The 14773-nt window shown below is 32.2% G+C and overlaps 3 protein-coding genes across 4 annotated transcripts in view; 1 reads left to right on the top strand and 2 right to left on the bottom strand.

Annotated features, from left to right (window-relative positions):
* Positions 1 to 2736, bottom strand: part of LOC101496753 (mediator of RNA polymerase II transcription subunit 31) — a 3910-nt gene extending 1174 nt beyond the window's left edge. The window contains exons 1-6 of one of the 2 annotated variants that reach the window (XM_004496599.4): positions 2584 to 2707; positions 2257 to 2297; positions 1410 to 1476; positions 1091 to 1188; positions 541 to 637; positions 211 to 289 (exon numbers count right to left, since the gene is read on the bottom strand). In XM_004496599.4, coding sequence (XP_004496656.1) covers positions 211 to 289; positions 541 to 637; positions 1091 to 1188; positions 1410 to 1459 — 324 coding nt within the window. In that variant the 5' untranslated portion in view covers positions 1460 to 1476; positions 2257 to 2297; positions 2584 to 2707. Of the gene's footprint in view, positions 1 to 210; positions 290 to 540; positions 638 to 1090; positions 1189 to 1409; positions 1477 to 2256; positions 2298 to 2583 lie in introns of both variants that reach the window. The other variant, XM_004496598.4, reaches the window with a different exon arrangement.
* A 2070-nt stretch (positions 2737 to 4806) lies between these two features.
* On the top strand, positions 4807 to 6539 carry LOC101496421 (uncharacterized). The gene is made up of 3 exons (XM_004496597.4): positions 4807 to 5436; positions 5650 to 5796; positions 6179 to 6539. Exons 1-3 carry the CDS (start codon positions 4903 to 4905, stop codon positions 6284 to 6286), a joined length of 789 nt encoding a protein of 262 aa, XP_004496654.1. The 5' UTR covers positions 4807 to 4902; the 3' UTR covers positions 6287 to 6539.
* LOC101496094 (LRR receptor-like serine/threonine-protein kinase ERL1) lies at positions 6523 to 14598 on the bottom strand. Its single transcript, XM_004496596.4, has 27 exons — positions 14120 to 14598; positions 12125 to 12269; positions 11938 to 12009; positions 11764 to 11835; positions 11572 to 11643; positions 11418 to 11489; positions 11210 to 11281; positions 11028 to 11099; positions 10849 to 10920; positions 10694 to 10762; positions 10519 to 10590; positions 10316 to 10387; positions 10173 to 10244; positions 10026 to 10097; positions 9868 to 9939; positions 9690 to 9761; positions 9528 to 9599; positions 9368 to 9439; positions 9205 to 9276; positions 8994 to 9065; positions 8823 to 8894; positions 8641 to 8712; positions 8489 to 8562; positions 8274 to 8405; positions 7847 to 8185; positions 7324 to 7691; positions 6523 to 7195 (listed from the first exon to the last, which is right to left on the bottom strand). The coding sequence occupies exons 1-27, from the start codon at positions 14250 to 14252 to the stop codon at positions 6863 to 6865; spliced, it is 2961 nt and encodes a 986-aa protein (XP_004496653.1). The 5' UTR covers positions 14253 to 14598; the 3' UTR covers positions 6523 to 6862.
* Between the last annotated feature and the right edge of the window lie 175 nt (positions 14599 to 14773).

Raw genomic sequence — 14773 nt, 5'->3', positions numbered from 1 at the left:
CCCTACAGAGAGATTGTTCTAGTTAAGTAAAATGATTCAGAATCCATATCTACATTTGCCTCAATTCATACAATTTAAAACAAAATTTGTTATCAAAGATTTCTGTAAATAAATGATAGAGATGGGGTGAATTATCACATGAGCACTCTCAAATGAAATCCAGGAGAAAACATGATTTTCTAAAAGGATAAAAAAGATATCACTGTTCACCTTATTGCTAGGATGAGCCATTGCATTACGAAAATTTGCATTCTGAAGAAGCTCGAGAAAATAGAGGCAGTGAGGATACCTAGCATTCATATAAAATGAGCAACTAAATCAGATTTGAGCAAAGTATCACTAAAGCATCGATAGAATAAAATAAATATGCCCATACTGGTTCAAATTCTTTTGTAACATTGATTGTTGAATTTCATTTATCCTTCTGTAAAATTCTTAATAGAGTTTCCCTAGTTAACAAAAATCAGTGCCCTTAAGTAGAATTGTAAAATATAATCCCTCTTCCTGGATTCAGTGGGAAAATAAGAAGATAATGCTTACATAATAAATTTAATATATTCAGGGCGTTGCCAATATTGAAGATACTTCAAGTACCCAATAAACGCATCATCCTCAAAGTATCGGTTCTGAGCCAAATCTGTTCAAAAGAGTAACAACAAATATAAGAAACAGAACAAAAACAAAATGCTAAGATACTAACTCACGCACCAAGAAATTACAAAGGATACCATGTATTTTTTTGTGAAAAAAAGGGAATTTCATTAAGATGAAGAGAAGAAATTACAAAAGTGTTTTGAGGAAAGGAATCTTCCTCAATATATCTGTTAAGGAAACCCTCTTAAACAGACCATGTGCTTTTAAATTAAATAGAAGCCAAATGCCTAATCTTGTCCTGAATTACAAAATGGAAGTAATTGGTATCAAAGAATACCAATTGCTTCCAATTCCAACATCCTTACTATACAACTTATTCCTTGTTTTCTAACTGAACAAAATTTTACAAAAACATTATGCAACAGCCAAATATGTAGTAGCTATTAATTAATGAAGCTGAAACTCTTAAAACATATTAATAAAATGAAAATCATACAGTGGATGTAGGTAGGATTAGCAAGGCATTGAACAAATTCCAGTTCAAGCAAAAACCGTTGCCGCCCATCATCTGGATCCTTGTATATATTCTTTGGCCTAAAGAAAAAACAACCATCAGCCTTTAAGCACATCTCAACAGGTCCAACGAACCCAGAATCACTCTACTTTTCAGTGAAAGAAGAAATTTATAAAAGTAGAAAGCCCTTGAAAAGATTTTCTTTATTTTGGGCCTATCAATCCAACCTAAAAAAGTTACTTCATGATAATGTCATATGAAACAGGGAAAAAGATTAAAAAATGGAGAAAGTTATCCTTACGTTGACGGTGTAGTATCCATTGGACTCTCACTTTCAGTTTTAGAGGCCATGGAGTCAAAATCCTCAACTACAATAACGACAACAACACACATAATAAGTAACATATAATTAGTAGGGTTAGAACTTGGAACTTTTATATGACCCCAGTTTTCCTTTGATTACTGATTCAGAAAGTTAAAGCAACTCAAACTAGAGCACCAATCCTATGATTTAAGACGGAAAGGAGATGTATGGATGTTCAGGGAATTACTAGCATTGTTAACTCAGACACGTCAATGCGCTACAACGTGATCAAGACAGACAACTGAGTTGTTGGTTGAACCAATATATATTAAAAAATAAAATTATAATTTATAAATTGTATTTATAATATCCATATCAGATTAGACACAGTTTACAAGTTCATTTCAGAGCAAAGCAAACAAACAGATTCAAGCTCAGAACAGTGCGAAATGAGAAGCTAAAAAAAAAAAAAATGAGAACCCAGCTCACACTACTTCTAGTTTAATACAATACCTATGGGAAACCCCACATTTTCTGCACATGAAAACAATGTTGTGAACTTGTGACTCTCATTATCATTCTCTCACTCCCCCTAAAGTGACAACTAAACTGAGAAAAATCCTAATAAGAAAATAATTTATAATAAGTAATGAGTCAAATAGCTACAAATAAAGGAGGAAGAGTGTTAAATAGCAGCTATAGCAACTACTATAGTATAGTATAGCATAGCGGAATTTAAACAAATAACTATAGTTCCTTAGTACGCTATTTAGTACAAAATGTTGCCAAAAGTGGCTCCAGTGGCGCTATAGCACAATTGGATAGCCGAATTTGAAAAACTTACTGTGATCGGTGATTGACAACTCTGGGATGGATTATCATAACCTAATAAAAATGAAAATATAAAAGCTTGACAACTGATGTTTCAGAGAGCAAGGATTTTATGAAGCCAATTACTAGTACTTCCTAATGTAAGTAGAAATTCAAAGAGAAAAATTGATTACGTCTCATTTGAATCATATAAGAAACAAAAATTAATGAAGCTAAGACTAGAATCATGGAAGAAACAGAAGTTATCCCCAAAAGCTATATTCTATTATGTCAATGGCACCGAATTAGCGCCCAATCGGGGAATTGCATCGGAGAAAAAATAAGAAGGAAAACTACTCACTGTTTATGGCGGCCGACGACTAACAAACCCTCCGGTTCCGGGAAGTTGAGTTCGGTGCACTTCAACGTGTGTTTGTTTGATACTACAAGCTTCTGGGATTTTTGTTTTTGATGAGTTTTATTGTTTTAATTGTTAAAAATAAGTTTATTTATTGTCTTTACTCTTTAGTCAATTATGGGCCTCTTAAAACGAAGAGGATTGGGCTTCGGATAATTTAGAATCTCGTATCTTCTTTTATTTTATTTTATTATTGTGTTTTCATTTATCTTTTATTTATGTCAAATATAGGTTGGGTCGTAATTATTGATAAAAAGAAAAGTAGGCTTGTAATTGTTGTTATAAAATAAAATGATGATAAAAATGTGAAAGTAAATAGTATTGAATTATATTTTACACCTTACTATAAAATCCTTAATAGTATATAATCTTTTTCAGAAACAAAAAAAAGCAGTATAGAATTTTTTTTTCTCCCATTGATAATGTTTCTCCAAATTTTTAAATGTGGAATTTTAACTCTGTTTCACTAGTTTCAAAATTTCTTCTCACAAATTAGTTTGGGTATATATGTTATACATTAAATTATGTGATATTGCTAATTAAGACTGGAAACAGTAGATTTAGTAATAATATGTTTAGATTTGATAAATGAAACTTGAAAAAAAGCTGTAACATGTTTTCTGTTGGAGAATAATATAGCTTAATATATTGACAAAATTTTATCTAGATTTAAATATATTTAAGATTTAAAATAAAATATTAATAAATATATAATTTAGATTTATGATTTGAATATGTTTGGGATTTGTCCTTTAATTTAGAAATACGATATTGTTCCTTAATTTACAGATATGATATACTAGTAAATTATAATTTAATTCTACTTTTTCTTAAATAAAATATAAAATTAAAAATTTTAATTTTGTTACCTAGATTCCGATTTTTGCTATTCACACTCTTCCATTTTTTTATAATAACAAAATACTGAACTGAATTCACGAATACTTATGTGAACTTAATTTATTGCGTACATTCAATTTATGTATATGTGAACTCAATTTGCCTTATTTACGTAATTGAAATATACGTAAATTAAGTTTACACACGTGTACGTGAATTAAGTTTACATAACGTAAATTAAGTTCACGTAGGTGTTAAGGCAACAGCTATAGGCCTTCCTAAAAAACAAAAACAAAAAATATTTTACAAAGACCTTACATTTTAATATTCTTGAAGCTAAAACCGATAAAATCTTATATAAATTTAACATTATTTCAATAAATATTAAAATTAATGGACATTATTATCACCTGTAAAAGAAATATCATACAATATTAATTATATTAATTTAATAAATAATCTAATATATAAATGTAAATTCAAAAACATGAATATACTTTTAAAATTATAAAAATATAAAAAGAGATGAACAAATCGCAAAACGATATAAATAAATTTATCAAAACAACTAATAATTTCTCTTGATGATACAATTTTGAAAGATTTATTAGTAAAAAAATGTGTTTGTGAAACTTAATGATATAAATTTTATTAAAGATAAATATTCAAGACACTTGATTTAGTGGCTTTACCCTATATTCAACAAAATTTAAGAATTCACATGAATACATTTCGTGTACCTAACCTACGTGAACTCATTCTACATAAATGTACTTGAACTCAATTCAACATATATGTAATCTCAGTTACGTAAATGAAGCTACATAAATTGAGTTTATGTAAGTACACGGAAATTGATTTTATATAAGAGTTAATAATCTTATTAATAAGCAATGACATTTTAAGTATTTTATTTTAAAAAAAAGTTGAAGGGTATAGATAGTAAAAAGGGGTGTAGGTAACAATATTGTAAAAGTTTTTCTCTAACATATAATATATCTCATACTTTTTTACATACAAAATATATTACATATATTTCACTTCCACAAAACATAAACAACAAAAAAATCCATCGATTTCTAGTCTATAATTTTATATGAATTGTAGTTTTTGATGGTGTAAAATAGACTATTGAATTTTAGCTTTCGTTAATATATTTAAGAGTGGGGAAGCAATATTAGAGAGGTGGATAAACATTCCCCTTATTCCAAAAGGTTGAAAATAAATATTCCAAGTCTACCTGCAATCATGCCACATACCAAAAAACATGTAGACTAAGTGTGGATGCAGAGCAGGTATGCCTAATCTTTTAGGAAAAACAAAATGGTACAGTTAAAAAAAGTTGGCACTAAACCACTACTATCACAGAAACAAACTATTATAAGATCAACTAAACTCAAAGCACATACAAAGAAATGAAAAATGAATGAAAAACAAAGGAAGAAACATATTAGAGAGCCACCTTCAATTCCTTTCATTTGGGAAGCAAAACCAGGAATTCCCAAGAAAGATTGGAAGCCAGTAGCGTCATCACTTTCCCAGTCATTACCTAAAACTCCACTCAAACAAATTGCCTCAGTTCCATTTGTTTGGGAAGAAAAGCCTGGAAAACCACTTCATAACTTCTCACATGTTTCAGTGAATGAGAGTGAAAGCATAACTAGCTTGGACCTTGAATCATTTAGCTTTGAAAATGATGAATCCGTTAGCTTAGTTCCTTCTTTGCTTGCAAACTGTCTTGTATCATCAACTAAAGTTTCTAGTGCCATTCCATTGCAGCAAAATTCATTGTATGTTTCATCTTCTCCAGCTTCATCAGAGACAGATTGTAGCATAAGTAGCTATGAAACTGGTATGTCAAGTTTAACTGGTTCTGCATTCTTGGAATGTCTCTTTCCTTTGTTTCCACCAAAATCTGGCTTCCTTGAAAGGAATAATACTGGTCACACAGAAAAGGTAACTTCAAGTCCAATAAAAAATTTGTTTCCACGATTTGGGTTTATTTATCGACATAAATAGTTGTTATAGAAAACAATTTATATCTACATAAACTCTCCAAGATAACTAATGAAAATAGTTTACATAAAACGTTATAAAATAATTTATATAAGGACTTATATAATAAGAGTTCATACTATAAGCTTTTAACGAAGTTGTTTGTCGAAAAAGGATATAAAAATCGAAGATTTTGAGCATGAAGATTATACGTGTGTTATATCAAGGAAGCCACCAACACTTGGAGAGCTAATTATGATGAGCAGAAGAAGAAGCTGTAGAAACAAAGCATCTCTAATGAACAAATGGGATCCACCAAAGGTTACTGGCTTTCCTTTTTCGTTTTTCTTTCATGGTTTCGCATTCGCTATAACATTTCTTCCGACTATATTACATATTTGACCGAGTCACACAATCTAAACCGTCAAATTGTTTCTTGAACCAACGATTCCAATCAACATATGTGTAGTTTTGTTTCACTATTATTGGAAAATGTGTGGAAACAACACTTTTATGAATGAAGTTGAATTGATAGATCCTATTTTACCATGCGTTGTTTTAGGACATACTGAACTTTCATAATCTGTATCTAACTTGGTTCCTTTTTAAGTATGGATAAATTTTTTTGGTATGAATATCCTGTTTGCACAAAAAGTATAATTCAACACCAACTTTTGCTCTTTTGCCTCCTCAAATCATGCAGAAAACAACAAGAAAGCAAGCTATTGGATGCTTCACGTTTGTAACCAGCAGAATTACGATTGAAGGACTGCTGAAGAGAAAGTACTATCCTAGGCTGAAACTAATATAGGCAGCAAAAATCAAGCACCAAGACCCGCTGCCAATTCGCCATTAAGAACTTTGTTTGAGAGTGAGGAATGTTGATTGTATTAAAATTTACCAATGTAGTAAAATATTTTCTTTAAAACAGCTCATAGATGTATACATTCCTTCCCAATATGAAAACATGAAGCTGGACAAGTGTTTCTTTCATATACCGTGTCAAACAGCACTTACATATCAATAATAATTCGAAAAAGGATGTAATCATGCATCAACTCCAACATCTTTTCGTGTAAATTTTTTTCCAGCAGTAAGACATAAAGTAACTGCTTTTTAATTACACCAGATCCATAAAGCAAAACAAGGATACTTATACTCAACCATTTGAGAATCTAATAACTAAGGTAAGCTTGTACAATATACAATAGAAAATTCCTTAACCTTACTTTCTATTGTTTTAAAACGTTTAAGATAATTCATATGGTCATTCTCTCTATTAGCTAAGTTAATATATTATAAGATATCTGAAAAGTAGTCTTTACTTTCACCCTTCTTCGTCAACTTTTGTCTATAACATGAACCACAATAGGAAGCCACCCGAGAGTCAGAGAGTGCTCTTGGATATATCATCCCCAAATCGAACAAACCATTGAGCATTAGAAGCATTGTTATCCGGCTGAGGTTGTAGTCCATCAACTTTTTGGTTGTAGTCAAAACTCTTAGCAGCAGCAGCAACAACTTTACTTGGAGGTGCAGGAAGTTGGGAAATAAGCACCCTGGCTACTTCATGCATCGTAGGTCTCTCTGAAGGGTTCTTTTTAGTGCAAAGCAAAGCAAGCCGAAAGGTCTTTTTGACATGAGCCAAATCAATGCAGGTAATGGAGACTTCTGGATCCACAGCCTCCATTATAGTGTTATTTTCCGCCTTGGAAAGTATCTGAAAATATCTTGTAAAACAGTCAAACAATTAAACAATAAATGGCTCATACAATCAACAACTAAAACCAATAATATCATTTAGTATAATTCCACATAATAGATTGATGTATAATATGATGAACATACCAAGTGATGCAAATTGGAATCATTGTCCACTGCCTTCTTTCCAGTAAGTAGCTCTAGCAGAACAATACCAAAGCTATAAACATCTGATTTTTCATTCAACCTTGATGTTCGTGCATATTCAGGATCAATATAGCCTATAGTTCCAAGAACATAAGTTGAGGCGTGAGTTCTTGTGGCTGGGATACATTTTGCAGTGCCAAAATCAGATAGGTGAGCCTCAAAGTTTTCATCCAGCAAAATATTTGAAGATTTAATGTCCCTGTGAACAATTCGGGGAATGCAGTCATGGTGAAGATAAGCAAGTCCTTCGGCAGCTCCAACGGCGATCCTCATCCGGGTTTCCCAATCAAGTTTTACCTTCAATGGACCTGTGTCAGACAAGGATATTTAAGCACTAAAAAAAGAATTGAACATAGCAGAGAAATAAACACATCTATGTGCATATTATTATTACAGATAAACTTGACAATATTACTGTTGCAAAAAGCTCAGGACGAAAATTTCTAATAGTTAGCAAAATTACCGTGTAGAAGATCCCAAAGAGAGCCATTTGCCATGTACTCATAAAAAAGGAGATTTCCATATGGAGTAAGGGCATAACCATGCAAGGTGACAAGATTTCGATGTCTAATGTTGCCTATTGTTTCGAGTTCAGTTTCAAATTCCCTTAAATTGTGTGGATGCTGATTGTACAAGCGCTTGACTGCAATTGGTCGGGAACTTTTCAACGCACACTTGTATACAGTACTAGAGGCACCATATCCAATAATAAATTTCTCACTGAGATTCTCAGTGTTTCTCATTATGTCATCCAAAGTGTGAATTGCCAAATCCATATGAAGAATTACAAGTTTAGGTGGCCCTGAAAAAATAGAAAAAATAACCAAAATCAAGTGAGAAAAAGCTAGTTTGAAGTTACTATCCAAGTAGAACTCAACCATCCACCATACCTTGCCCTGTCCTGCTAGATCCTTTAATCAACTGCTTGGATTGGCGGGTTCTATAGATAGCGACAATTACCATAGCCAGTAACATGATGATACCAAGAGCAAGACATACAACTGCAACTCTAGAAAAAATCTCTGAAAAAATAACACAATATGGTTAGTTATATTTAAAAACTCAGTCTAAAAAAATCATTTCAAATGGGTTTAACCTCACAAACCTCTTGATTTTGGAATATAAGGACGACATATAGATCCTTCCCAATTTCCACATAACAAAGGATTCCCAAAGAAGCTGCAAATAGTAAAGTTAAATAAGTTATCAACACATTCAAGTTCATGACCATGAAGTAAAAAGGTTTCTCTGCATTACCTGTCAGCTGAGAATCGCGTGAAGTTCTTCATAGATGGAACTACTCCAGTGAAGTTGTTATAAGAAAAGTTTCTAAAACATGAACAGGACATTATAGAATGAGTCTAGCTCATAGAGGCCCAAAGCAATATTAATTAAATAAAAAACAGAAAAGCTATAGGCTTCCTGCAGATAATACTCACAGGGAAGAAAGACTGAAACAATTGGAGAGCTGATCAGGAATCTTCCCGTGCAAGTCATTGTTGTTCAAAATCCTACCATACAGTTAAAGTAATGGCAAGTCAGTAAACTGGTTAGCCAGCAAGGAATAAACACATAACATCAAGCACAAAACTCTTCATAGTTAGACATACAGAGACGCAAGGTTCTGCAGCTGTCCAATCTCTGGAGGAATGCTCCCCGAAAGGTTGTTGAAGGACATATCACTAGAGAAAATATAAATCATTATGAAACAATTAAACCACAAGGAAAAACAATTATGAAACAATTAAACCACAAGGAAAAACAACTTAACAAGACGTTGAAAATCAATCCTTCAAATCAGAAAACATCTACAAGACTTACATAATCTGTATGCTTCTGAGATTGCCAAATTCAGCAGACAAGGGACCATCAAGATGATTATGACTCAAGTTCCTGCATTTATAAAATTTAAAAATACATTAATTCAGTAACAAGAAACACAAGAAAAATAAAATAACATGGTTTATTTCAACTTTCAGCTTACAGGGTCAAAAGATGCTCTAGATAACCAACAGATGCTGGTACATGCCCTGAAAAGTTATTGCTAGATAGGTCCCTGGTTCAGAACAAAAAGTCAAATATAAATATTCAGCATACGCTAGAAAAAATCAGGCTAGATTAGATACATGTTTGCACAAACTTACAGTGTATCAAGATTAATGATATGACCCAACTCAACCGGTATGTTTCCTTTGAAGTTGTTGGCAGAGAGATTCCTGAAGATAAAACAAATTTGATGTTACCAAACTATAAGATATCTACTAAAATTATAATCAAACGAATTTAAAGAGTTTGTCAAAACTTACAAGTAAGTCAAACTCTCAAGGCTGCGAAAGCTCAATGGAATAGAACCGCTTAACTGATTCCCATGCACATTACTGCAAAAGATAACCAAATTAATTAATTAACAACATACAAGGTACTTAAAAAAACTAAATATTCTAAAATGCTTCACAAATACTGACTAGTGGTCAGAAATCTTACAACTGATTTAAGGCTGTGCAGGAGCTTATGTTATGTGGAATAGATCCATCAAGACGATTATTGGCAAGATTCCTGAACAGTGCACAAGAAGCAATTAAATGCCACACTTAAACCTTATGCTTGTTAATGACAGTGTAACCGAAAGATTACAAACTTACAATTCAAACAGAAGTTCAAGCTTCCCAAACTCGTTAGGAATTTTACCCACCAGTTGATTGTCATTCAATTGCCTGGAAAAATTAAGCTTAGTAAAATCATGCACAAAACAAAGACACCACCGATGATACAAATGGATACAAACTCACAGGTAGCTCAGTTTAGACATATTGCCAAGCTCAGGAGGTATTGAACCAGTAAGTTTGTTTCCATGAAGGTACCTGCATCATTAAAAAGCTCAGTAAACAAATAATAAATATTTAGAGTTTTATTCGCATGAAACTACACTCACAGCTTGCCGGTGAAAGACAGGTTTCCTAGTATTGGAGGAATTGGACCCACTAACTCATTCTCACTCAAATCCCTACAAAAATGTCAGAATCCAAAATTTAATATGGAAGTCAATCATAATAATAAGGTGTAATAGGAAACCAAACATTTGCAACAACAATAATTGTAAATGTAACAATAGTAAAATAATCAGATAGCACTTACAAAATTGCAAGGGCTTGCATCAAACCAATTACATCTGGTATCTTTCCAGTTAATCTATTTCCTTGAAGTGACCTAGGCAGAAATTACAATTATAACTGACCGATTAGTTGTCCGTTCACAGCAAATGGTTTACGATTGCAAAATATTACAATACAAATTAGTCGTAGTTACTTACAAAGTAGCCACTTGAAGAAATCCAATATTATAAGGAATCTCCCCAGAAATCTGATTATATGATATGTCCCTGAAACACAGTCATACGATAGACTAAGAACCAGGACAAAATTACTAGAAGAAAATATTATTGAGTATACTGAATATTTGACGTACAAGATTTCAAAATTTGTACAGTTGCCAATGCTTTCAGGTATAGTACCAGTCAAATTATTTCCTCTGACATCACTGAGAAATAATGAAAAACAAAAAAGATTAACAAAGGTCATAAAAGAGCTCTAGAGACAACAAAGAAAAGAAGAGAAATCTCGATATGCTTGGGCTTGATTACTCACAAGTACCACAGACCAGTTAACTGGCAGATATCAGGAGACAAAGTTCCAGTCAACATGTTTCCTCGCAATCCACTGCATCGTTGTTCAAATTCCCATCAAAATTAAAGTCTTGTACAATACATGACAATAAAAATATCAACATTAAATTGATTATGAAACAAAAAATAATGAGTATAACCCACAGGTATTGCAAAACTTCATTCCAATAGAGTAGCCTTGGTATCTCTCCAGTGAGCCTATTTCGAGCAAGATCACTGAAAACATGACGAAGCAGTGATTAAAACTTACAACTAAGCAAGCAAGAAACAGCGTATGAAAACATGCAAGTAACTAAAAAGGGTCGTATACGAAGCTCCACAAAACTCGTATATTGACAAAAGGAGAACTTACAGAGTCTTGAGGTTAGGAATTTGGGTTAAAGTTGAAGGAATAGGACCAGTCAACTGATTGTTCTTCAAATTCCTGCATACACAAGATCGCCTTGAATTCAAAAAACAAACAACAGCACCGCAGAATGAAAAAAAAGTAATAATTTAAAACTTACAAAAACTCAAGTTGCTTCAGCTTTGATATGGAGAAAGGTATATCCCCATAAAGCAGATTATCAGATAAATCCCTACAAATTCAATTCATGAAGAAGCAATGTGATTAGCACATAGTCTAACACAGGAAACTCCAGCACATTATTAAATAACTATTCAAAGTAATATTAAAGGAACAAACACAAGAGTCCTACAGATGAACGAGTGCACCACAGTTTCCAATTTCATCTGGGATTTGACCAGTTAGTTTATTCCCTTGCAAGTCTCTGACATTACCAAATATACATAATTAAGATGCAAATCAAATCAAAATTAACACAAACATGTGCATTTTTTATATACGAATGTAACAGTGAGAGGTCACATACATGGACTGCAAATTTCTTAAACCACCAATTGCTGGTGATATCTCACCACCAAGGTTCAAGCTTGATAAATTCCTTCATAAATATAAAAATTAAAAAATTAGAACTTAACACAGAACAGAAAACGATGCTAACAGGAGAAAGAGAATAAGACAAGTGATGCAAATAGTCTGAGGGAGAAAAGACTCACAGTGACACCACTGTTTGAGTAAGAGTGACATTATCACAGAACACTCCACGCCATGAGCACAAGTCATCATTGTGTACATCATCCCAGTCAAGTAGAACGTCAGCTATATTGTTGAAGGAAGACTTCATTGCCATTAATGCTTGTCCTAATAAATTTACCAAAATTTCAAGACTCAGATACTGCATAACCTTAGTCGCTTATTAATATATTATACCAATCAAATGTGCATAGTTGCAACTAAGTACAATATTAGAAAATTAATGGAAATTGATACATTTCTTATAACTACCATAAAGGAAAACGTAGTTTAGAACAATAATGAAAAAGCACGCCACAGAGGAATTCAACTATATTATACAAAAATAAAAATATTGATTTAAAAGAAGCAAAATGTTATAGACATTGAAATAAAATAAAAATAAACTACAACATCTTCAAAAAAATTATGGAATCTTTATATTTTTGTTTAGTTGATAGTAATAACTAATGTTTTAACATGTTACCTTGCATCCGATAACCCACAATTACTATAATTATAAATTAACTTAAGTAAATTGCACTATTAAATTCTCAAAACCTACAAACAATTGAAATTAATGGGGTCACTCAAAACCTGAAAAGCGACTGACAAATCCAGGAGAAACAAAATCCAAATACTGTTAACAATTACTAGTACATTAATTAAAAAAAAATGAAGGAACGCTAATTAGAATTAAAAATGGTTTAAGTGTTACATAAATTATTGAAGTAATTACTATCTCACGAATTCCAAAGTTGCATCAACATTGGTACACTGAACTGCTCTCTTTTTTTGACAAGATACAATACAATGTACTGCTCGTAGAAAACAACCGTTCGAGCCACTACATTCGTCATTAATAACATTAATAACAAGTTTGGAAAAATGTTCAAGGACTTAAACGTAATCTTAAAGGAAGTAATCGTAATTTGAACTAGAATATTAGAAACAAGTCATAAATATTTTTAGGTTTAATTCATTTTTTAACGGATTTTTGCATGAATATTAGTAGTAATAAAATATAGCCTTTATCTTGATTACATAAAATTTCATTTTCTATGCTAAAAGTATCTAGAATCTTGCTTGTCTCAAGAATCTGCACAAACATCTCTGCATCTACAAAAACATCTACCATTTTTTTTACAAAGGAATTTTTCATGCATAAAAGAATGAAGTCTTCAACTAAAAGAGAAGAATATAACAAATTGTACTATCCATCTCCCATTAGTCAAATATATTATTTTTAAGCATTATTTCCTTTCTTGTGTAATTTCTTGTTTTTGGCATATTTTCTTGGTAAGAAAAAGCACTACTCATTATACATCATATCATACTTTACAAATAAACAAACACACAAAAATCTAATGGCAATGCATCAAATCAAACCATAATAACACAGCTTTTTCGAAAAAGAAAAATCATTATAACACAGAAAGTTCAACAGTAATTATTATTATTATTATTATTATTATTATTATTATTATTATTATTATTATTATTATTATTATTATTATTATTAAAATAATTAAATACAAAAGCACATGACCATAGTTATTTCTACTCACGGGAAATGCACACATTATTCCAGCACACGATTTAAAAATACAGTCCAAACATGTTTCACCAAATCCCAACAACATATAATCTACTCAGCCGCCGACATAAAGATTGAAAAGAAAGTTCAATTCCAAACAAAATAGAATGAAAAAATAAAATATTCTGAACTTCATCGATGCAAATATAAAAAAAATCAAAATAAAATTAACAAAAAAAAAAACAAATGCAGCATTTCTGCTAATGAAAGCGAACCAAAACGAGGATATATAGCAGTATTAGTAAGTTAACCATTGTTTCTACGGACAATGTGGCGTTTTGAATACTCGCACGAAAAAAAAATGCAAGACAAATTATTTATGGGTGAAGAGAACGATGACAACGAAAAGAACATGACAAAACATAGTCACAAAAACACAAACCTTCTTCGCTGAGTGGAGAAGCAAATGGAGAAAAAACCAACAGCATGAGAAGCGTCAATGTCACAGGAAACATAAGAAACCTCAAGTTATGTTGGCCAACATAAAACAACAGTACCAACCCATTTTCTTCCATTGCTACAAACAAGACAAAACTTCAAAAGAGCAAATATGAGAAAATGTAGTTGTTGCAAAGGTTGTTAGTTGTTGGAGAGAGAAATGGTTGGAGAGAAAGAGAGAGTGCAGGCGTTTGGCGTGAAGTGTAAGGTAAAGAGAGAGGAGAGAGGATAGAGGAGAGTGTGTTATGAAGAGAGAGAAAATAGAAAGAGAATGGGAAACGGCGGTGAAGCGACGTTAATAAGATGAGTGTCACTGTTTATACTGGAGGCACCCGCCGTCATTTGTACTCGCCGTTTCCCAGTGTGCTACTAATATTTGACAGCTATCGCTTCTTTCACTTCTATGCTCACGCGAGCGAAGGAGCGTGATGTTAAAAACCATTTATGCCTATAGCCAACGATTCATGCTTTTAAACGATTATGACACTCTCACTACGCGCTCCGAGGGCAGGGTGTTTTATTTCTATCGTACTGTCACGGGCCAGGAAGCGCGTGCTTTCCACGATCCTGTTTAAACATATAGATAAATCCTCATTTT

Source organism: Cicer arietinum, chromosome 4 (genome assembly GCF_000331145.2).
Source record: "Cicer arietinum cultivar CDC Frontier isolate Library 1 chromosome 4, Cicar.CDCFrontier_v2.0, whole genome shotgun sequence".
Classification (NCBI taxonomy): domain Eukaryota; kingdom Viridiplantae; phylum Streptophyta; class Magnoliopsida; order Fabales; family Fabaceae; genus Cicer; species Cicer arietinum.
This window is presented reverse-complemented; position numbering and strand designations above follow the sequence as displayed.

Bases quoted from the DNA above. Each gene is read 5' to 3' on its own strand.
- LOC101496421 (XM_004496597.4), top strand. From the start codon at position 4,903: ATGAATGAAAAACAAAGGAAGAAACATATTAGAGAGCCACCTTCAATT. The intron at 5,437-5,649 runs GTAACTTCAAGT...TTGTCGAAAAAG, and splicing joins ATACTGGTCACACAGAAAAG to GATATAAAAATCGAAGATTT. The intron at 5,797-6,178 runs GTTACTGGCTTT...CAAATCATGCAG, and splicing joins ACAAATGGGATCCACCAAAG to AAAACAACAAGAAAGCAAGC.
- LOC101496094 (XM_004496596.4), bottom strand. From the start codon at position 14,252: ATGGAAGAAAATGGGTTGGTACTGTTGTTTTATGTTGGCCAACATAAC. The intron at 11,836-11,937 runs GTATGTGACCTC...TGGTAATGTCAG, and splicing joins TTAAGAAATTTGCAGTCCAT to AGACTTGCAAGGGAATAAAC. The intron at 10,245-10,315 runs GTGAGTGTAGTT...TTAATGATGCAG, and splicing joins CTGTCTTTCACCGGCAAGCT to GTACCTTCATGGAAACAAAC.